Source organism: Lachancea lanzarotensis, scaffold LALA0S01, assembly GCF_000938715.1.
Source record: "Lachancea lanzarotensis genome assembly LALA0, scaffold LALA0S01, whole genome shotgun sequence".
NCBI classification, from domain to species: domain Eukaryota; kingdom Fungi; phylum Ascomycota; class Saccharomycetes; order Saccharomycetales; family Saccharomycetaceae; genus Lachancea; species Lachancea lanzarotensis.
This window is the reverse complement of record NW_019212879.1, coordinates 250,486-270,059: the sequence shown is the minus strand read 5'-3', so window position 1 is coordinate 270,059 and position 19,574 is coordinate 250,486. Positions and strand designations below refer to the sequence as shown.

Sequence of the window (19,574 nt, the reverse complement as noted above, 5' to 3'; positions counted from 1 at the left end):
CCAAAAAACACTGTTTTCAAAGTCTTGAAATGGCCACTAGATGGTTTGGGTGTGGCGAGGAAACGTCGATAGATACACCGTCTGATTCTGGCTCGGTCATTTCTTCGTCTTCCACTTTGGTGGGCGATCCTGCCGGGGTGCCCAAACCGGGCTACCCACCATCAATACCGCACCGCAGAGCCATATCAGCACTTTCGCTGGATCGCAAGTTGCCCAATCTAACGTCAGCTTCAATTTCTCAAGCATTGGTCGCTTCAAATTCATCAGCAGCCCCAGCAATGCCGTTTTTGAATCGTTCCATGAGCAATCCTTCACTGCCATCGTTCAAGTTGAAAGAAACGCGGCTTCTGCGTCCCGATGGCACAGAGTCTCTGTCCCCAGCTCAGCTAGGGAGACTGATCGCCGAAGAACATTCTGAAAATTTGGTGATTTTAGATGTGCGGCCGTTTGTCGATTATACTCGCTCTACGATCATCAGTGCTCTTCACGTATGTCTCCCGTCAACCCTTCTGCGAAGGAAGACATTCAGTATAGATCGGTTGGTAGAAAATCTTCCCGAGGACGTACGCAAGGCCTTCAGGGCAAAGGCCTTGGACCGCACCGATTGCTCCAAGTTGAAAGTGGTCATTTTCGATAACACAGCCCAGGCCACTTCAGATGACACTGTTGGCGTGAACTGCCACGGGATGGCCTCTAAATTTGCGGACGCCGACAAATGGAGCGCATCAGAAGAACAAAGACCTTCAATCTTTATTTTAAACCCTGGGTTTCCCGCATTTGAAGCATCTGAACCATCATATACAGTAACTCCATCAGCTGTCTCACCCCCATCGTCATCTAATACACCTCAGATCCCCGGAAAACTAGACTTTGCACCTTCGCTTGGCTCCAAGGCCAAACTTTTCAATCATTCCTCCTCTATGATGTCGCCTTCTTCTAATCCTGAGTCACCTTTGCCATCGTCATCTCCAGCTTCAGCACTCTCAAAATTCCAGCTGTCATTATCCTCAGGAACTCCTCCTCCTTTCAAACTTCCCAGAAACGAAGAAGTTTCCACTTTGGAGGCGTACCTAAGCGCTGTAGAGTTGGGTGAAAAACAGCGAAGCATGGGTAAATCATCGCGCTCCTCTTTTGAGGATTTGTCTTTGCCCACACCCCGCACTCCTTTCAAATTTCCACTGGATTCGAGCTCTCAAGACAGTGGTTCAAGTCACAGTGATATAACAACGAGCACTAGCAAACTTAATTTCCAAAAGTCCCTATTATACATGCGCGAGCATTATGGTCGGGAAGTCTTTGACTCAGTAATACCGAAATGGTTTCAAGATCTAGCGAACGTATCCAAGCTTGATGTGGTTGCTCAATTTCAAAAAATTGATTTACTGGAGAAGAAAAGGCTCAGTTCATGTTTTTCAAACACTGGACAGTCTTCGGTTAATGGTCGCCACAAAGATTCCAATTCCTTCCAAATTCAAACAGAACAATGTGCTGCATCGTGGTTCGACGAATATGACTCGGATGAGGAAGACCAGCACATTTGCATATCTTCAGGTGTCGAACTTGGTTCTAAGAACAGATACAAAGATATATTTCCATTTGAGCATACCAGGGTAGTTTTGCAAAAAAAGAGCCCTTCTTTCGAAGAGGCACAATCAAATGATATCTGGGATACTTACATTAATGCAAACTATTTGGTAAATCCGTTTGTGAGACTTCGAAATCCTCCCGCTGTAAACTGCATAAATGTTCGCTACATTGCAACGCAGGCACCTTTGAAGGCAACCATCCATGATTTCTACACATGCATCTTGAATAATAACGTTCCTCTTATTTTGACACTTACGGACGAGTTCGAAAATGGTGTGGAGAAATGTTACAACTTCTGGTCAGAGGGCAATTATGACGGAATCCAGATCAAGCTTTTGGAGGAGTACAATATAGAGGCCTCTGCTGAGCTGGGGATCAACACTGGTCCAGTAGTTCTGAGAAGAATTCAGATAAATCAGGTGGACGGTGAAGTTCATGAGACGCTTCAGGCGCAGGTCCGGAACTGGCCCGATATGGGAATAATGGTCAACCCACGTCAGGTTTTGGAAATCGTCTGTTTAAAGAATCTTGTCATAAGAGAGCTTTTCGACAAAAACGTTTATCCGGCTGGGTATCTACCTACTATTTTGGTGCACTGCTCTGCAGGCTGTGGACGAACGGGTACGCTCTGTGCGCTCGACACTGTGTTGAGCAACGCATCGAAGCTGGACGGACTGAAAGAAGAGTGGGCAGGTAGAAAAACAGCCAAGGAAACGAATCCATGGTCGCCGCATCCCACCAATTGTCTCGATGGTAAGCTTTTCGACCCTGTTATCATTACCATAAACAAGTTCCGCAAACAGAGAATATCCATGGTTCAAAACGTGAACCAGTACCTCTTTATTTATGACTGCCTGCTATCTTACTTTGATCTGTGCTTGCAATCAAAGGAGTGTCCAGGAGGATGTCCTCCGGTGCTTTGGAAAGGCGCTGAAGGCTTAGGTATCGTACAGAGATTCCTGGAGGCTAAGGTTGGCGAGAAACCATAAAAACAGGGAAAGGGTCGGGAAGATGGCGCGTTTTCCAATTAGAATTGCCATCGTTTGATTTAATTTGAAACTAAGTAATTTTTTGATGTTTATTGTATTCTAGAGTATTGGTTAAATTTCCTTTTGATATAATGCTGCTAATGAATGGTATTTGTGAATTATGACACGGCTAGTGTTCCCAGTTTCCCTCTCTATGCCATCATCCAAGAAGAAGTTCATAGACGATAACCAGTATATTGATCCCAATGAGCGGAACTAAGTTTGAAAATGGATTTCTAGTTAGTAAAGATGCTTAAAGTTTTGATTGCCCCATCTCCCAACTTACTTCTTAGTAGCGTTTGAATGGCGCTGATCAATTGAATGATCTTCGACTTGGTTGAATTCTCCTGTTGTCCGAATGCATGACTCTGGCTCGAATTGGACCCCAGACCAACTGTAAAAAAAATCGAAACGTTAGTATAATCGTATGGTTCGCTGAATTGTCATCAATCCACTTAGGACTATAATTTCCATACTTCTTCTCAAGAATCTTTCCTCGCTCAAAACTGCTACAGCGTTTATAAGTAATAATACCACGTAAAATAGTCTGCCCAGTCCAAATATCATGGCAACACTGCTACTTATCTATGCTTTGAATCCTGGCTAAAGGTTACACTTTTTCTGTCTAATGCTCGACTGGTTCAATGTGTTGGCCCAGGTTTACCACTGCTACCTTTAAAATGATCTCTGAATTAAAGATCATCATATACGAATGAATCGATGACAACAGTGGTCAACAATCCAGACACGATTACCGTACTCAGCGTCAGCGACAACGTTGGCAATATCTGTTTTGTCTTGGTTTAACAATGTGGATGATTTTTGTTATATTAAAACACAATATAAGAAAGTATTTGGGAGTTTCCTCCTTTAAGTAATGCCGAGTTTGAAAATTTCATTATCAGCGATCAGCTTAATCGGCGTTACGACGAGCAACCTTCTTGGCCAAGCTCTTACCGGTACCAAAGACCTTCTTGTCTCTGTTCTTCTTCTGCTTTCTCTGTTGTCTGGAGGCCTTTTCGACCTTAGTGGCCAAACCGTATCTCACCAATCTGTAGGTTGGTTCGAATCTCTTGGCGTCGGCAACAGAGTTGTAGATTAGACCGAAACCAATGGACTTACCACCACCGAATTGGGTTCTGAAGCCAAAGACAGAGACAGCGTCCTTTTCGGTCTTGTAGGCGTCGGCGATTCTTTCACGCAACTCATCCTTGGAGACGTTGGCTCTGTTTGGGTGCAAGACGTCGACGACGAACTGCTTTCTAGCCAGCAATGGGTTGGAGATGACCTTTCTGGTGCGGATAGTGATAGCGTCAGACTGAACAAAATAGTTAGTAAAAAGAGGCTCGATGAAGTATTATGCGGAGAGCAAATGCTAAAAGAAGACACTGGAGATCGTGTGGAGATTAGAGACTGGAGAGCCCACGGAGAAACAGGGAGAAAAAGGCCCCGTGAAACAGCGATCCACGGTGTCGTTGATTTACCACTGGAAAAAAAACATCCCAACCCTCATGTTGGAACCTGAATATCAAAGCCTGGAGCTAGTTCAATTTCTAAATGCCCTATTGTAAAGCCTTGATAGCATGTCCGTGTATGATCTCTTCGCATTGGTGTATTTTTGACCAGTTCTAGACTACGGTCTTCTTTTCTCAATAATTAAATCTCGTCCCATGTAACGGGTTCAACTCTCGGTAAACGTCTTCCTGGTCTGTAATCCAACACGCTCTGTCCAACGCAAGCGCTCTATGTTCTCATTAGCAGACATACCATTCTGTATACCCTCTTTAGTTGCTTGAAAGCTTCGACTAGGTTTGAAATCAATCGATTTGAAGAATTAGCACACCTGTTGATCGGTATAGTGTGAGCCTGAGAAAGTTCCAGCGCTGTTGCAGGTTTGGGTGGGTAGGATGCGATGGTGGGCTAGGCAGAAAGGCCAGTAAGAGTTTCACTGGAGTCTAGGCTGGGAGTTGTGATCCTGGGCTGGAATGCTAGAGAGGGATGGTAACCGTAGGGTGAGGCTTACACAGGCGTTCCAGGAGGGAATGTCTGTCTGGGCAGGCCAATCCCGGTTCGAGGTCACCCATTTGAGTGCTTTTGACCAAAGCGACGCAACTTTAATTTTTCAGATGATATTTCAGACGCTAGTTTTTTATGTTTGACTTTGGTGTCTGGGTGTTGGTCGTCGGAACAGTCACAGGATACAATTTATGGAAAAGATGAACTAGGTGTAAATACCAGTGTCAGTGTCAGTGTCAGTGTCAGTGTCAGTGTCAGTGTCAGTGTCAGTGTCAGTGTCAGTATCTGCGGCAGTGCGATAACGATGTTGCTAATCAACAAGGAAAGAGAAGGGGACTGAAGATGTGTGTAATTAGATAAATCCGCGAACTGTAGAATAGATACATTCCCTTTTAATAATTTGATTTCGATTGTTAAAAGAGAATTACGTAGATTTAGAAGGTTCTTTTCGTTTTCTAAGGGTTTTATGGCAAGCTCGTAAAACTGATGATTTGAGAGATCTGTCTACTGTTTCTCAGTCTAAACACAATTAATGACGAATACCAATGCGTAAGTTGTATGAAACTCGCTTTTAATCATTTTTTAGGAATTTTTGGGAACGGATAGATACAGGTTTAGTTGATCTTTTTCAGAAGGACCTGTGACTAAACTCGAGAGTTAATTGAGCGGAACAGGTACCAGGATGGCTTAAGGAATCATTTCCAAAGCCCAGGCTTAGACTACATTTCCTTACTTAACGATTCTCAGATTCATCCTAATGTCAGAGTCAGCGACTAACATCGTAAATTAAAATGTCCAGCATTTAACGTTCGACATGGTCAATAGACAGTCTAACAGCCTTCACTTGGGTGTAGTTGTCGAAAGATTCCGCACCCATTTCACGTCCAATTCCGCTCTGTCCGAATCCGCCAAAAGGTACGTTTTGATGGAAATCGTTATAAGTGTTGATCCATACGGTTCCAGCTTTAACACGGTGGGAAACATCAATAGCCTTGTTCACGTCTTTTGTATGGATGCCTGCAGCAAGACCATATTGGCTGTCATTAGCCATTTCGATGACCTCGTCTACCGTGGAAAACTTAGAAACTGTGACCACTGGTCCGAATATTTCTTCCTTGACCACCCGCATATCTTCCGTGACGTCTGCAAAGATCGTAGGCTTCACGAAATAACCTCTATCGCCTAAACGTTCACCTCCTGTAACAACACGAGCACCCTCGCCTTTTCCTACCTGAACGTAATCTAGAATCTTGTCAATTTGCATTTGCGAGGTTTGGGCGCCTTGGAAAACACCCTCTTCGAATGGATTGCCAACTTTTAAAGATTCCGCAAAGTCTTTGAATTTTTGGAGCACTTCTTCGTAAACTGTATCCTGGACGTAAACACGAGAGCCAGCACAGCATACTTCACCAGAATTATAGAAAATCCCGAATGCAATGTTACGCACTGCCCTCTGTAAATCTGCATCTGCGAAAACGATGTTAGGGGATTTTCCGCCCAGCTCCAAAGTAACTTTTTTGATTGTATCTGATGCTGTACGCATAATATGACGACCCGTTGCGGTTGAGCCTGTAAATGCAACTTTCTTCACATCCTTGTGCGTGCACATTCTCTCACCAATCATTTTGCCAAATCCAGGAAGAATATTGACAACTCCGGCTGGAATTCCTGCCTGATTAACCAACTGAGAAGCGTAAAGGGCAGATAACGGGGTAGCCTCCGCGGGCTTGAGAACCACGGTATTTCCGGTAGCCAAAGCTGGGCCTATTTTCCAAGACCACATCAAGAGTGGGAAATTCCAAGGGATAATCTGAGCACATACGCCCAAAGGTTCACGGCGCGTGTATGAAAAATGAGAAGATCCGGTGTCGATTGTCCGACCATACAATTTATCAGCCCAACCGCCACAGGAACGCAGATACTTGGAAGCAAGACTGACATCGGCCCTGGAACACAGTAACGATTTCCCATTGTCTAGAGATTCGATACCTGCCAATATTTCAGAATGTTCTTCCACAAGATCGGCGAGCTTGTATAGACACCTAGCACGGAATTCAGGGTCCGCCGTGCTCCAGTTGCTCTCAAACGCCCTTTTCGCAGCGGCAATGGCTACGTCCACGTCTTCTTCGCGAGCCTCGTAGACATGTGTGATTTCTTGTTCCGTAGAAGGGTTGACCACCTCAAAAGTTTTATGCTGCTGAGAGTTGACAAACTCTCCGTTGATAAATAGACCAGTAGGTTGATCGTAGGTAATCCCAGAAGGCAGAGTAATGGGTACCTTTAGAGGCCTGATTGCATATGTGCGTATGGCAAGTCTCGAACCCAGGACATATCTTGATATCACTTTCGACGCGAACATCTCAATCAACAACGTATTTCAATAATGACGATAGGCGTAACGACAAGGGCCTTGAGCGACGGACAGGCTGTGAGTCTACAAGGCTCGAACGTGACAGACGTTGAGAACCCGTATATAGCACCGTCTTGGTAAATTCAAAATTCTGTACAAGATCCATTTGTCTAATCGAAAATCTGGCCTTTTTTTATACCTTTTACTCGAGGACCCTTCATCCAACGGTCGAAGCCTCTTTTTGAATTTCAGTAGGGTCTTAAATCCGAGGACACGGCTGCATATTAATTCCCCTAGCGTCCCTCGTGTTTCTTGAAAGGATGCATAATGCTGACCAAATGCTAATGTTGGATTGATGAGTATGCTGGGATGCTCGAAGAAATTGAGCTCGAGCTCAGATAAAGCTGTGCCTTTCCTTCCCCTCACGTAACACGCCGCGTGTTCTCACCCGCATTCTGCTCGTAGATAACATCACTGGCGCTGCATTCGGAGATCCTCTTTGAACCCTCGTCAACCTTTTTCGATGGTTTGCAGCAGGCTGACCCAATAGGTATCTGACTATGAGGGTGGCTTGGTCGAGCTTTAGGCGGTCGACGCACAGGAGAAAGGGATACATGGAGGTTTAGCTGCCTTTGGTTCGCCACTTGGGCTTGTCAAGGATTCGGATTTTGCCTCTCAAACGATAGGGTCTATCATAGAAACAATCTTTAGGACAACTGGCAAAAAACTAGGCATATAGCGAGTTTAGATGTTTTTACCAGCAATTCCTGATGCAGAAAGTATCGTAGTGAAACAGATATTACTGATGATTAGAACCCACATCTCTGTAGAACGAGCTGTGACTTGTCATTGGCATCGATCTTCATTGAGGCTAGCACATCATGTTTAAAAATAAAATGTTGCACTGGCAACATGAAGAGACCGGAACGGGGGGCGAGACAAGATCAACTCACCTTAATGGGACAATGATGCGCCTAGGTGTAGAACTAGTAAAAAAAGAGAAGAACACTGGTCCCTTGATGGACTAGTGCTTGAAAACTCCGATACCGGGAATCGAACCCGGGTTTCCACGGTGAGAGCGTGATGTGATAGCCCCTACACTATATCGGATGTTCGTTGAGTTTGATAAATTACTTTCCGATTATCCAAATACGTCTGTACCGCGTGACTTGTTTGCACAGTAAAATTAATTACCATCACTTTTACATAACCAGTCGTGAGTGCGTTTTACGCAACGTCAGATACTCTTTATTATTATACGTATAACCATTATTATATAGACACTTTGTTTTCAATTTTGGCTTGTGCGAATGCTAGAGACCCCTGGCTCAGGATTTCTTGTTCACTCTCGGTCTGTCAACTTGCTTTCCCATACCCCTTCATGTGTACTTCAGTCTTAGCAAAAAGTTGACCACCACAGAGATGAGCAGAAAGAAACACAACACGGTGGGTCCCAAACGATCGTCGTATGGTCCTGAACCTCTACGTCTGATGGCAGAAGCTCTCCAATGGTACGTGACCAGCGCATAAACCATTGTCGCCATAGCAACCAGCGTGAAAAGACCGGCACTGATCTGACCCACTTTGTCACCAAAATTTAGCAATCCTATTCCCAGACCGCCAAGCATCACCGTGAAGTTAAGCCACGACAAAAACGTACGCTCGTTGGCGAAAAACACCTTGGGCTCCACTCTTGTGGGCAAAGCGATTTTCTTGCCAGGGGCTTTCTGCAGCAGAGGAGCGGAAGACATGCTATGTGTATATGTGTTTGGGGGATAGTATGCTTATGCTACTAGAAAAATACGGTGTTTCCAGAGGCCTTTGAGACAATAAAAGTGGAATTTTGACACGCTTTGTATAGTGAAGAACCAGTTAGTCGTTCTTTCTTCCAATTTATCTCAATATATATACCATGGATTTGAACGTGTCGGTTTTCAACTCAAAATCCGGGCACGTGCGGATGGGGCCAATAATTTTTAAAAAATTAAGGGAAAAGAAATTACAAAATTGAAAAAAATTGGATTATGTAATAATAGCCAAGAAAAGCTGACGTAATATATTGGTCACATGATTTTGTTTGAATTTTACGTATAAGATGATTGTGGGAGATGGTCGAAATTTCTACGTAGAGAGTAACAGTATGTCAAATCGCTAACTCCAGTATCTGTCCGTTATACCAAGCACAGGCTTAACATCTTTGACATTGTTTACTGATCGGCTTTCGAACGAGACTGTCACGTTTGTTGCGCAAGTGCTAGGTCCCGATTATGTCGAACAAACAAGTCAATTCCCAGCCCTCATCCAACGAGTACCCAATAAGTCCCGAAAAGCTCGTCTCGATAATCGAGGGAAATCTCTCAGACGTGAGTCTGGAGAGCGACATCGCAGCTTATACCGAAAAGGTTCTTGCAGAGCTCAGCAAAGCGTCATCGGTGCACAAATTTGTGATTTCGGTGACGAAAATCAACGCAGTACAGGGTCAGAACTACGATCTCGGTATCGACTCGTATGTGGGCGGAGTTTGGAACAAAGCTACTGACGGTGCATTCACACATGCTGTTGAGGTAATTCCCAGCTTACAACTCCTTCTGACGGTCGTCTGGCTTTCCAAGTAAATGCACGATCCCCATCGTGTGCGCAATCTTTCTATTGGGCAAAACGGCTGATAAAAGTCGCCTGCAAGTCCTGGGACCGCAGCTGGTTCGTTCTTTGTGGACTCGACGCAATGCGCTGGGCCGACGCCGTGGTATGTTTGAGGGTCGAGGAATCCACATCTTTCCTGCATCGCAGAATGGCACTCAAAAACGATACCGGACAGTCCCAGTAAACTTCAAGGATCTGTGTCCACACTTCGACAAATCCATCCAAGGGTCCACATGCAAAGTCCATGAAAAACTCCATCAACTTGAATTTGTCGTCTATAATCTCCTTTTCTTCCTCGGGCGTGAATTGAACGAATAGTTTGTAAAAGACTTCAAAATCGCGTTTCATGCATTCCAGAAACTTGTTGTTTTTGTTCTTGAAAGAGTGCTCGTATTTGAGACACTCTACGAATTTCAATATTGTCTCTTCTACGACGCTTTCAACCAAAGTTGAGTAGACAAAGGGGTTCATTTGACTCCGAATGTCACTCAGATATTCGTAGATGGTGTCTGCAATCTGCTGGGCCTGTGTTCCCGTATACCAATGCTTACCCAGTATTTGAGAATATGGCTTTTGCAAATCGTCGAAAATCAATCTTATGAGGCCTGTGCTACCGCATTTTGCAACTTCTGCAAATCCATCCAAAGTATATTCAATGTGGTTGGATATCGCCTTTTCGTGCACTTTCGTTACCATCGCACCGTATTTTTGAGAGATAGCTACCGCATAATCGGCTGCTCGCATCTGGTCATTCGCTAACGAAACCAAATATTCGACAAGACCGCCAGCACTTTCTTCTGCAGGTGGAATACCATCTTCGGATTTTTCGAGCTTGTGGTTGTATTCGAGACTTTTGTTGACTTCTGCCGTGACTACAGCCATCCATCTCTTTTGCCTATTACCCAGAAGCTGACACAACTTCTCAACAACACCCACCAAAATTTTGGCTTGGCCCGATCCCGCTGCCACTTCCACCTGTTGAGAAAACATCTGAAAGCACGTTTTGGTACCATCCAAAAACAGAAGTCCTTCGGAATCATTATGAGGGGGGGTTGTTCTCTCCACAAAGACTTTAGTTTCTGCTTCGCCCAGATTTTTGAACCATTCTTCGGATTTGTTAACAATTAACTGTAAGTAGTCCCTCAGCAATGTTTCCTTCTCTGTTTCTCCGATTACGCTCTGGACGGTGTCTTTGTCAAACCCAAAATCTTTCTTTAGAGTAGCTTGAAATGTCTTGTCATAGTCTAAAATGTCAAGAATGATCAGAGTTTCAGGTTCAGCATTCACCAACTCTGTCACCAACGCGTTCAGCTCCGCATAGTACATATCAAAGTACCTTTTAAAAATGTGCCAATGCGGTGGGCACAATGTCGTAACATGCTCTTTCACTACCATCAATTCATTGAATACCCAATCCAAATTTTGAAGGACCTCGAACCGTTTTTCCCCTTGGTATTCTTTCCTCACTTCAACAAACATTTCGACGATGGACTTTTTTATGGCTTCGAACATGAATTCTTTGTAACCGCGAGGTAACAGCCTAGAACTTATCATACCGCTTTTGATTTCTCGAGTCAAAGCAGTAGGAGATGGGTATTCATGCTTAGTTGATTCGTCTAGGCCCCCCAATTTGCCATAAGATGATGGTAGTTTCTTTATCCTTCGAGACTCCGTTTCTCGTTCCTTTGTTTCTATGATCTTCCTCGTAGCAATGATCTTGATGTCTTCTCTATCTTCCCGATCGATGATCTTGAAAAGTCGTATCAGGAGCGATTGATTGTTGGTTCTCACCGCTTCCACGATGTCGTAAATCAATGATACCAAAAGCTGGTCGAAGCGACTGACAAGCTCCGGTAGAACTTGGAATACACGTTGCATTGTCCTTTGGACGTCATCTGTTGATGTTTGCGCCAAAATGGTGGACTGATCCCGAAAATCTAAGGCCATCGTGAGTAAATGATGAATTCGCAACAGGTTGGGTACCCCACTTTCCAATGCATCCTGTGAGACTTCTTCATCTATCAATTCGTTGATCTGTCTCAGCAAGTCGCTAAATCCCACGATCTTGTCGTACATGGAGTCCGTCTGTTTTATAAGTTCATGGATAGTGGTGGCCTCATCGACAATTTCGTAGCGTTCGATGGCATCTTTGTTTTCCTGACTCAAACGATTAATCTCACCCAGTTTACCTCGCAGATCGTGGACATTCTTGCGCGCTAGCTGTACCTTTTTGAGGTTGTCACTTACATTGTTCAAGCTCTTTTTGGATTGCTTGTTCAGTTGATATTCAACGGTGGACTTTTCCTTCTGCAGCTGACTTTTGATCTCTCTGGCTCGCTCCAATGTAGATTCATCTTTCAGAAGTTCAGATACTCGTTGAAGAGCATAGGTGGACATCCTAGGTGCTCCTGTCGTGGTAGGTTTCAATTTGAACCGTATGTACCTCAGTAGTGTCACTTTAGATCTATAAATGTGTTGTTCACCATCACCGAAAACGAACAGTCGCCGAGAAGACCTATGAGACACCTGGCTCAGGTTCTTGATAGCGTCCTTGTGGCCACTCCAATACGGCGGCATTTGTGTAGTCACCATTCAATTCTAGTGAACGGTCTTCTGAGGTTCTGGCTACCCTGAGGTACAATTTAGCGAAGCCTTTGGAAGTAATCGAGTTGTCAGCCCACCTCGCAAGTTTAGCATCTTGTTGTATCAATGCGGCCAGATCAACGGTTGTGTTTGTACCGACGTGACGTTCGACATCATTGATGAGTAGAGAAAAGGCATTTAAGTCGCCATTTTGAACCTCAGTAGCATTAGGAAAGCTCCATGAAATAAAGTTGGGATAGTTCTGGTTGTAATCGAGCGTTGGCGGGTCCCATGAGCTGCCGGCCTCACCTCTCAGTAGTGCGACTCTTGTTTCCACAATGCTTGCAAAATCCCATCTGCTAACTCCTGAAAGAACAAGACCTACGAGAATTCCTTGGAATAGATATGCAGAAGTGCCTCTTGTCGCGCATCCCGGGACGAGTAGTATTCCCAGAATATAGTGGTGAATTCTGAGAGAGAGACCAGGCAGTTGGCTCAAGGCAAATAGAGCTGTTATGAATGCGAGATAGATGCACAAATATTTTCTGAACCTGCCAGATTTCCAAAGTGAATACGCCTGAACCACCGCACACGACACTATAGTCGCTATTATGGAGCCAACAGCCAGAAAAGAACCAGCTTGCTCTTTCAAGTCCGTGATAGTTAGTCGGTCAACGGGCAACCTGTCAAACGTCACATTGTTCATTACTCCAAGCCAAAACGTTGGGAACCAGCAAACTGCCTTGGCGAGCGGGGATCCGTTCGTAAGCGTTCTCCGCACGGAGCATTTCCATAGAACGTACAAGACAAATGCGAGTGGTAAAAACCGTTGAAAGGCTAGACTCAATAATGGGGAAAAGGCCTCACTATCGTAAGGGTCGACGATTAGCGGAGGGTCCAGGAAGAAGACAAGGGTCACGTATCCAGCAATAGTAAGTATCCAGTAACCGTACAAACCTTCGCAAAGGTAGAATACTGGTACACTGAGCACTATATTTGCAACCAATACCGGTATGCGCGGATCATAGCATCTTGAACCGTAGCCGTTGAGCAGTTTTCTGAACTCAAAAGAAGATGGAAAAAAGGAGTCAAACCCAACCGACATGCCGGTGTTAAAGTGTCCTTTTTCGGGATCAAAGGCTTCTTGTTCGCCGGTCATTACCACTCGTCCACAACCGCCGGTAAATGGTGAGACAATCCCAGCATGAACAGCTGCCCCACACGCAAAAGAGTCTGCCCTATAAGGATGCGAAAGCTTTTCACCCTCACGTAGCTCTCCTCCTCCCACCTCGAAACCCGTGTATTTAATTCTTTCGTCTCCGACGTTGATGGCTGAATAGGTCCAAGAACCGCGATCACACAGTGCTGGACAGCGAATGTATACTTCCTCGTCTTCAAATGGTAAGCATTGGGAGGCATTTATTCCACACTCGTTGTTTTTACCTTTCCAAAACAACGTAGACTGGCAAGTCAGTGTCCTCACTGGAATTTGCGTTCCATCGTTCCGGTAGAAGACCGGCGGTTTGATGTAGTAATACTGAATAAAAGCGCACATAAGAGCACTCCATATGCATACATACACCACCATTATCATCGTTCTGATGCTCCAAGAAAACCTTTTTCGGAGTCCCACCATGGGAAACTTGTCAATCTTTTCGGTAAACTTCCATTTTCCAGGAAACGAAGGTGCTAGGTCTTCGGGAACCTCCGGTCCGTACCAAATCCTTCGTACAGTTCTCATAAAAGCATTAGAACTCTTTAAGTAAAGCCATTGCTCTTTTTTGGGGTCTCCTTCGATTCCCGTCGTACCATCCGCATGGTCGGCTTCTTCTATATTGAAATCATCCATTTCAAATTCATTCGAGTCCGCTACTGCAGTTCCAGCGCTTTGGAGTCTTTCGTTTGCATCTTTCAAGACTTCTTGAGTGGAATTGGCATCTCGACTCATGATTCCGAGCTGGGCTTTATCTAGTGGCTTCGATGTTCAATAGAATGTCTTTAAAGCTGTCCAAAATCACTGATTTAATTCAAGAATGAAGTCCTAATTGAAGCAACTGGAAAATTCCCAGCGATGAGCGAGGTAGGAGCTAAGGTTAGTTCTCACCGTGAACATTCTGGCCTACCTCTGACTCCTTTTCGTCTAAGCACCGCAACTCCTATGTTTACCTTAAAAGTGTACATTCGATATCTAAAAAGTGTATATCGCTAGAGACAGAAGATAATTGTACATCTCCCAGTGCGTGTAATTACCCAAACATTAAAACCTCCCAACATTGAATCAAGCAAGACCTGCATGTGCGTCCAATAAGTCATACTTCAACCAGAGCACATTTCGCAAGCACCAGGATTGTCAATGGCGCACGCGATGACTTTAGAGTTGTAGATGTCAAATTCCGCTGGATTCGACTCGTTCTTGTCTGGCTGGGCGTCCGTTTGAGGTTTGGCCGGAGTTGATTCAGCAACTGCGGGCACCTCGGGTTTGCTGTCTTCAATTTTGAGAGACGCAACACTGTTTGCGAGAGAGGATTCACCAGATGGCGTAGGTGAACGCTCCTTCGTTTCTTGTGTTACGCGAAGCGGTTGAATCTTTGCAGCTCCGTCGCTGAAGTCAGTCTGACGAGGAACATATAGTGGTCTGGACAAGTTTTCCACATCAGCCACCTTGTTTCCTGCCTGTGAGGCCACAGACTTGTCAATTGTGAACTGGATGGCAGCAGAGGCAGCTTGAGTTCTCAAGTAGTACATACCCGTCTTCAAACCCTTCTTCCAACCGTAGAAATGCATACTAGTTAGCTTACCCATGGTAGGGGCACGGATGTGGACGTTTAAGGATTGAGACTGGTCAATGTAGCAAGCACGATCGGCTGCCATCTCAATGATGGCTTTCTGAGACAATTCCCAAACGGTCTTGTAAAGATCTTTCAAGCTTTGTGGAATGTTCGGTAGGTTCTGAATAGAACCGTTATCAGAAATGATATGAGACTTCATAGCATCGTCCCAGATACCAAGATCGACCAGGTCGCGCAGTAGGTAGGGGTTGACGATTTGGAATTCACCCGATAAGACACGACGCGAGTACATGTTCGAGGTATAAGGCTCGAAGCACTCGTTATTACCTAAAATTTGAGAGGTGGAGGCAGTTGGCATTGGAGCAACGAGAAGAGAGTTTCTCAAACCGCCTTTTTGAATCTTCGCTTTCAAAGTATCCCACTCCCATAGGTCCGTTGGCTTCTTGTTCCACATATCAAACTGTAAAATACCTTGGGAGGCAGGAGAACCCTCGAAGGATTGGTATGAACCTTCTTTCAAGGCTAGTTCGTGGGATGCTTCCAAAGCGGCATGGTAGATAGTTTCGAAAATTTGAATGTTGAGTTCCTTAGCCTCTTGGGAGTCAAATGGGATACGCAAAACCATGAAAGCATCTGCCAAACCCTGTACACCAAGTGCGATAGGTCTATGTCTCATATTGGAGTTCCTGGCAGTTTCGACTGGGTAGTAGTTACGGTCGATGATCTGATTCAGGTTATACGTAACCACTTTGGCGATGTCGTGAAGCTTTTCGAAGTTGTACCACTGCGTCTTGCCGTCCGCCGAAGTTTCGACGAAAGAAGGTAGGGAGACAGAAGCCAAATTACAAACAGCAGTTTCATCAGGCGCAGAATACTCGACGATTTCGCAACACAAGTTTGAAGACTTGATGACACCCAAATTCTTTTGGTTCGATTTACGGTTGCAGGCATCTTTGTACAGCATGAAAGGTGTACCAGTCTCTGTTTGGGCCTCTAGAATAGCATACCACAACTTTTGAGCCTTGATGGTCTTTCTACCACGACCTTCCTGAACGTAGCGCTCGTAAAGAGCTTCAAACTCTGCTCCATAAACGTCAGCAAGTCCTGGAGCTTCACTTGGAGAGAACAGAGTCCAATCGCCATTTTCCTGGACCCTTTGCATAAACAAGTCAGGAATCCAAAGAGCTGGGAACAAATCTCTGGCACGAATTTCCTCCTTACCGTGGTTTTTGCGGATGTCAACAAAATCGAAAATGTCTGAATGCCATGGCTCAAGGTACAGAGCAAAAGCACCTGGTCTTTTGTTACCACCTTGATCAACGTAGCGAGCAGTGTTGTTGAAGACACGAATCATGGGGATAAGACCGTTGGAAGTTCCGTTTGTACCGGCAATGTAAGACCCGGTCGAGCGAATGTTGTGAATATGCAATCCGATACCGCCCGCAGTTTTAGAGATCATAGCACATTCTTTCAAAGTGTCGTAAATGCCGTCGATTGAGTCGTCTTTCATAGCCACCAAAAAGCACGACGACATCTGTGGGTGGGGAGTACCGGCATTGAACAACGTAGGAGACGCATGCGTGAAGTACTTGAGTGACATCAGATTGTAAGTTTCCAATACCCTGGCGATGTTGTTGCCATGAATACCGACAGCCACACGCATAATCAAATGTTGTGGTCTTTCTGCAACCTGTCCGTTGATTCTGAGAAGGTAGGAGCGCTCAAGGGTCTTGAAGCCAAAATAGTTGTAATTAAAATCGCGGTCGTAGACAATTGCAGAGTTCAGCTCGTCCTTGTTGTCCTGCACGATATCGTACACCTCCTGGGAGATCATGGGCGAGTGGATTCCATTCTTGGGGTTCACGTAATGGAAAAGTTCGCTTATCACCTGCGAAAACTGCTTGGTGGTTTGTTTGTGAAGATTTGAGATGGCAATTCTAGCGGCCAAAGTTGCGTAGTCAGGATGAACCGTGGTCATATACGCACAAGTTTCGGCAGCCAGATTGTCCAACTCCACCGTTGTCACACCTTCGTACACACCGGAGATGATCCGCTGTGTAATTTTCACCGCATCGATATGCTTAGGATCCAATCCATAACATAAACGCGAGATGCGTGCTGTGATTTTATCAAATTTGACTGGCTCTTGACGTCCGTCTCTCTTATACACGAACATAGCAAAGATCTTGTGGTCTTTGAAGAGCGCTGTTCCAATTCAAAAAGATTGTGGTTGGAAGGAGAAAAAGATGTAACGCCAAAATATGTCATTTTCTGCTTCTTCTTATATGTCGAAAAAAAATGTTTGCATTTTACGCGTTTGTCATCGCATCTCCCAAAACGCGAAACGCGTAAACATTTCGTAATAACACCGCAAAATACGCGTAAACAGAAACGAGGTGTTTACGCGTCGGCTTCACGTTAGTTATGGTTATTTAGTCAACACACACGCTCATTTGCTCCTGGTTACTTCAGGATTAAACAATCTTTTAGATTCGTGGGTGTCCTCACAAGGATTTTACGTATTGTATTTGATGAGGCACGTAGTTGCTGTACTACGGTAAGTGTATGTGGCACCGGGTTGGGGTGTAGAGAAGTAGAGTGTTTAACGCTACCGGAGTGCAAAGCTACCGGATAACGATCATCATATCGTATCAACGGTCTTAGTGTGATAATTGGGTGTTTAGCCACCCGTTTAGCAATGGATTTAGTAATGGGTTCAGGTGATTGTATATTTACGATGACATAGGGGGTAATAGTGCTGAGGATTGTAGTTCAGAGCTCGTTTGCAGCTCGCTAAAAGATAATTTGTAGTCGTAAAGATATGTAGAGAGAGGTTTCTAAAAATCGCGGGAAAACCATTTTATTCAAGTTCTAAACGAAACCTGCTAATAGCAGTGTGAGATCATGGAAAAGAAAGAGTAGAATCTCACTCAAATGGGCTTTGTGTTCCGGAAAAGACTTTAAATGACACCTTGGGAGGGCCTAAAAGACACATAGGATCAGAGAGATCCCTAATGTTACACTAATAACCCACCCTACCGCAAATCCGTCCAGAAGAAGGAAATGGGCCTCCATTGCTTTGCCATTGATAAACTCCATCTGTAGCTTAAAATTTCCACCCTCACAAGCTAACGCTTTTTCCTGAACAGCATGCCTGCCACTGTTGCAGCCACGGCCACACATCCGCTTGCAATGGCAATGCCCTTAAGGCTCTCACGCTGGATTTTACTTTCCACCATCGACTGCAAAGCCACCGCTTGCTTATTTTCTGGTTCATGCGACCGCAAAGCATCCGCATACCGCTTTGCAGTTGAAAACTCGCCCAGTTTGTAGCATCCAATCGTCAAATAGTACAAGCATTCACGTCTACGCATCGACGATTCTTTATATATATCTGTTAGCAATTTCACCCCTAGTCGCTGATCGTCCTGTTCCTTGGACTTGATTAATCCCCAAGCATAGTTGAACCTCGACTGAATCGATGCCACCTCTCCGCCTTCAGACAAAACCTGTTGTCTTAAAATTTCAAGTTGTTGAGCTGATAAAGGTCCGTAAGCATCCTCAAGGGTGGGTAGGAAACTGATCTTGGCCATGCTAATCAAATAAAGTAGCCTTCTGCTAGTATCTTGATTTGCTTCTTAAGATACTCAGAGACTTTGGTCTGGTTGGTCTCTTGTGTCTTTGATTTGATGATGATGAGCAAGCCCTGACAGAAATCTCGGTTCAATATCCAATTTATATCGGGCATCGCCCAGCATAACTTCTTGAACTTCACGAAACGTCAAAAGGACAGGATAATTCAAAGGTTTTGAGCCATGGATGACACTACGAAACTGAACACATCGAAACTGGGAACCAAACAATACTGGGATGACTTTTATGCTGTTGAAAAATCGAATTTTGAGGAAAACCCACAAGATACCGGTGAATGCTGGTTCGATGACAGTAATGCCGAAGAAAAAATGGTTGAATTCTTGATGAACCACTTGGGACAGTTGAGAATCGATAAAAGTTGTTCGATGATCGATTTAGGGACCGGAAATGGACATTTGCTTTTCCAGCTTTTTGAAGAAGGTTTTGATGGGAGAATGGTGGGTGTAGACTACTCGATGAAATCGGTAGAATTCGCCAAAGAGATCTTGCAAACACAATACCAAGACTCAGATAACTTCGAGTTTGCACCGGCAGATATCTTTGATCCCCAGTGGCAGCCGTCTAAATTCGACGTTGTGCTCGACAAGGGCACATTAGATGCAATCGCACTGAGCGGGCTTAAAGCACACAACGGAGACTCGATTGTGCAATCATACCCTGCAGTGGTTGAAAAATTGATGGTAAAGGATAGTGTTTTCCTGATAACTTCTTGCAATTTTACAGAAACCGAGCTGAAGCAGATTATAGAAAAGAATGGGTCGCTCCAATTCTGGACTTCAGTCAAGTACCCAGCATTTAGATTTGGTGGACAAGAAGGCTCCACTATCTGCAGCTTAGCCTTTGTAAAAAAATAGCGTTGAATGAGGTGTGGTTCTATAGTACAAATGCAGGTATTATTTACGCTTTCCAAAAAAAAAAAAAAAA

The 19,574-nt window shown here is 44.6% G+C and overlaps 11 protein-coding genes and 1 non-coding gene across 12 annotated transcripts; 3 read left to right on the top strand and 9 right to left on the bottom strand.

The window, feature by feature from the left end:
- Window positions 1–29: 29 nt before the first annotated feature.
- Window positions 30–2,576, top strand: PTP3 (LALA0S01e02828g1_1; the record flags this gene model as incomplete). Its single annotated transcript, XM_022774216.1, has 1 exon — window positions 30–2,576. The coding sequence occupies one exon, from the start codon at window positions 30–32 to the stop codon at window positions 2,574–2,576; it is 2,547 nt and encodes an 848-aa protein (XP_022626335.1).
- Window positions 2,577–2,851: 275 nt separating this feature from the next.
- YOS1 (LALA0S01e02806g1_1) lies at window positions 2,852–3,182 on the bottom strand (the record flags this gene model as incomplete). The annotated part of the gene is made up of 2 exons (XM_022774215.1): window positions 2,852–3,009; window positions 3,092–3,182. 2 exons carry the CDS (start codon window positions 3,180–3,182, stop codon window positions 2,852–2,854), a joined length of 249 nt encoding a protein of 82 aa, XP_022626334.1.
- Window positions 3,183–3,528: 346 nt separating this feature from the next.
- On the bottom strand, window positions 3,529–4,385 carry LALA0_S01e02784g (LALA0S01e02784g1_1; the record flags this gene model as incomplete). The annotated part of the gene is made up of 2 exons (XM_022774214.1): window positions 3,529–3,933; window positions 4,383–4,385. 2 exons carry the CDS (start codon window positions 4,383–4,385, stop codon window positions 3,529–3,531), a joined length of 408 nt encoding a protein of 135 aa, XP_022626333.1.
- A 1,048-nt stretch (window positions 4,386–5,433) lies between these two features.
- Window positions 5,434–6,990, bottom strand: ALD5 (LALA0S01e02762g1_1; the record flags this gene model as incomplete). The annotated part of the gene is made up of 1 exon (XM_022774213.1): window positions 5,434–6,990. One exon carries the CDS (start codon window positions 6,988–6,990, stop codon window positions 5,434–5,436), a length of 1,557 nt encoding a protein of 518 aa, XP_022626332.1.
- A 1,029-nt stretch (window positions 6,991–8,019) lies between these two features.
- Window positions 8,020–8,091, bottom strand: LALA0_S01e02740r. The gene has a single exon. It is a non-coding gene; the product is annotated as a tRNA-Glu (tRNA).
- Window positions 8,092–8,360: 269 nt separating this feature from the next.
- VTC1 (LALA0S01e02718g1_1) lies at window positions 8,361–8,732 on the bottom strand (the record flags this gene model as incomplete). Its single annotated transcript, XM_022774212.1, has 1 exon — window positions 8,361–8,732. The coding sequence occupies one exon, from the start codon at window positions 8,730–8,732 to the stop codon at window positions 8,361–8,363; it is 372 nt and encodes a 123-aa protein (XP_022626331.1).
- A 516-nt stretch (window positions 8,733–9,248) lies between these two features.
- TDA2 (LALA0S01e02696g1_1) lies at window positions 9,249–9,596 on the top strand (the record flags this gene model as incomplete). The annotated part of the gene is made up of 1 exon (XM_022774211.1): window positions 9,249–9,596. The coding sequence occupies one exon, from the start codon at window positions 9,249–9,251 to the stop codon at window positions 9,594–9,596; it is 348 nt and encodes a 115-aa protein (XP_022626330.1).
- A 31-nt stretch (window positions 9,597–9,627) lies between these two features.
- Window positions 9,628–12,021, bottom strand: SEC6 (LALA0S01e02674g1_1; the record flags this gene model as incomplete). Its single annotated transcript, XM_022774209.1, has 1 exon — window positions 9,628–12,021. The coding sequence occupies one exon, from the start codon at window positions 12,019–12,021 to the stop codon at window positions 9,628–9,630; it is 2,394 nt and encodes a 797-aa protein (XP_022626329.1).
- A 118-nt stretch (window positions 12,022–12,139) lies between these two features.
- Window positions 12,140–14,155, bottom strand: LALA0_S01e02652g (LALA0S01e02652g1_1; the record flags this gene model as incomplete). Its single annotated transcript, XM_022774208.1, has 1 exon — window positions 12,140–14,155. The coding sequence occupies one exon, from the start codon at window positions 14,153–14,155 to the stop codon at window positions 12,140–12,142; it is 2,016 nt and encodes a 671-aa protein (XP_022626328.1).
- Window positions 14,156–14,523: 368 nt separating this feature from the next.
- On the bottom strand, window positions 14,524–17,172 carry LALA0_S01e02630g (LALA0S01e02630g1_1; the record flags this gene model as incomplete). Its single annotated transcript, XM_022774207.1, has 1 exon — window positions 14,524–17,172. One exon carries the CDS (start codon window positions 17,170–17,172, stop codon window positions 14,524–14,526), a length of 2,649 nt encoding a protein of 882 aa, XP_022626327.1.
- Window positions 17,173–18,124: 952 nt separating this feature from the next.
- On the bottom strand, window positions 18,125–18,589 carry FIS1 (LALA0S01e02608g1_1; the record flags this gene model as incomplete). Its single annotated transcript, XM_022774206.1, has 1 exon — window positions 18,125–18,589. The coding sequence occupies one exon, from the start codon at window positions 18,587–18,589 to the stop codon at window positions 18,125–18,127; it is 465 nt and encodes a 154-aa protein (XP_022626326.1).
- Window positions 18,590–18,811: 222 nt separating this feature from the next.
- Window positions 18,812–19,504, top strand: EFM4 (LALA0S01e02586g1_1; the record flags this gene model as incomplete). The annotated part of the gene is made up of 1 exon (XM_022774205.1): window positions 18,812–19,504. The coding sequence occupies one exon, from the start codon at window positions 18,812–18,814 to the stop codon at window positions 19,502–19,504; it is 693 nt and encodes a 230-aa protein (XP_022626325.1).
- Between the last annotated feature and the right edge of the window lie 70 nt (window positions 19,505–19,574).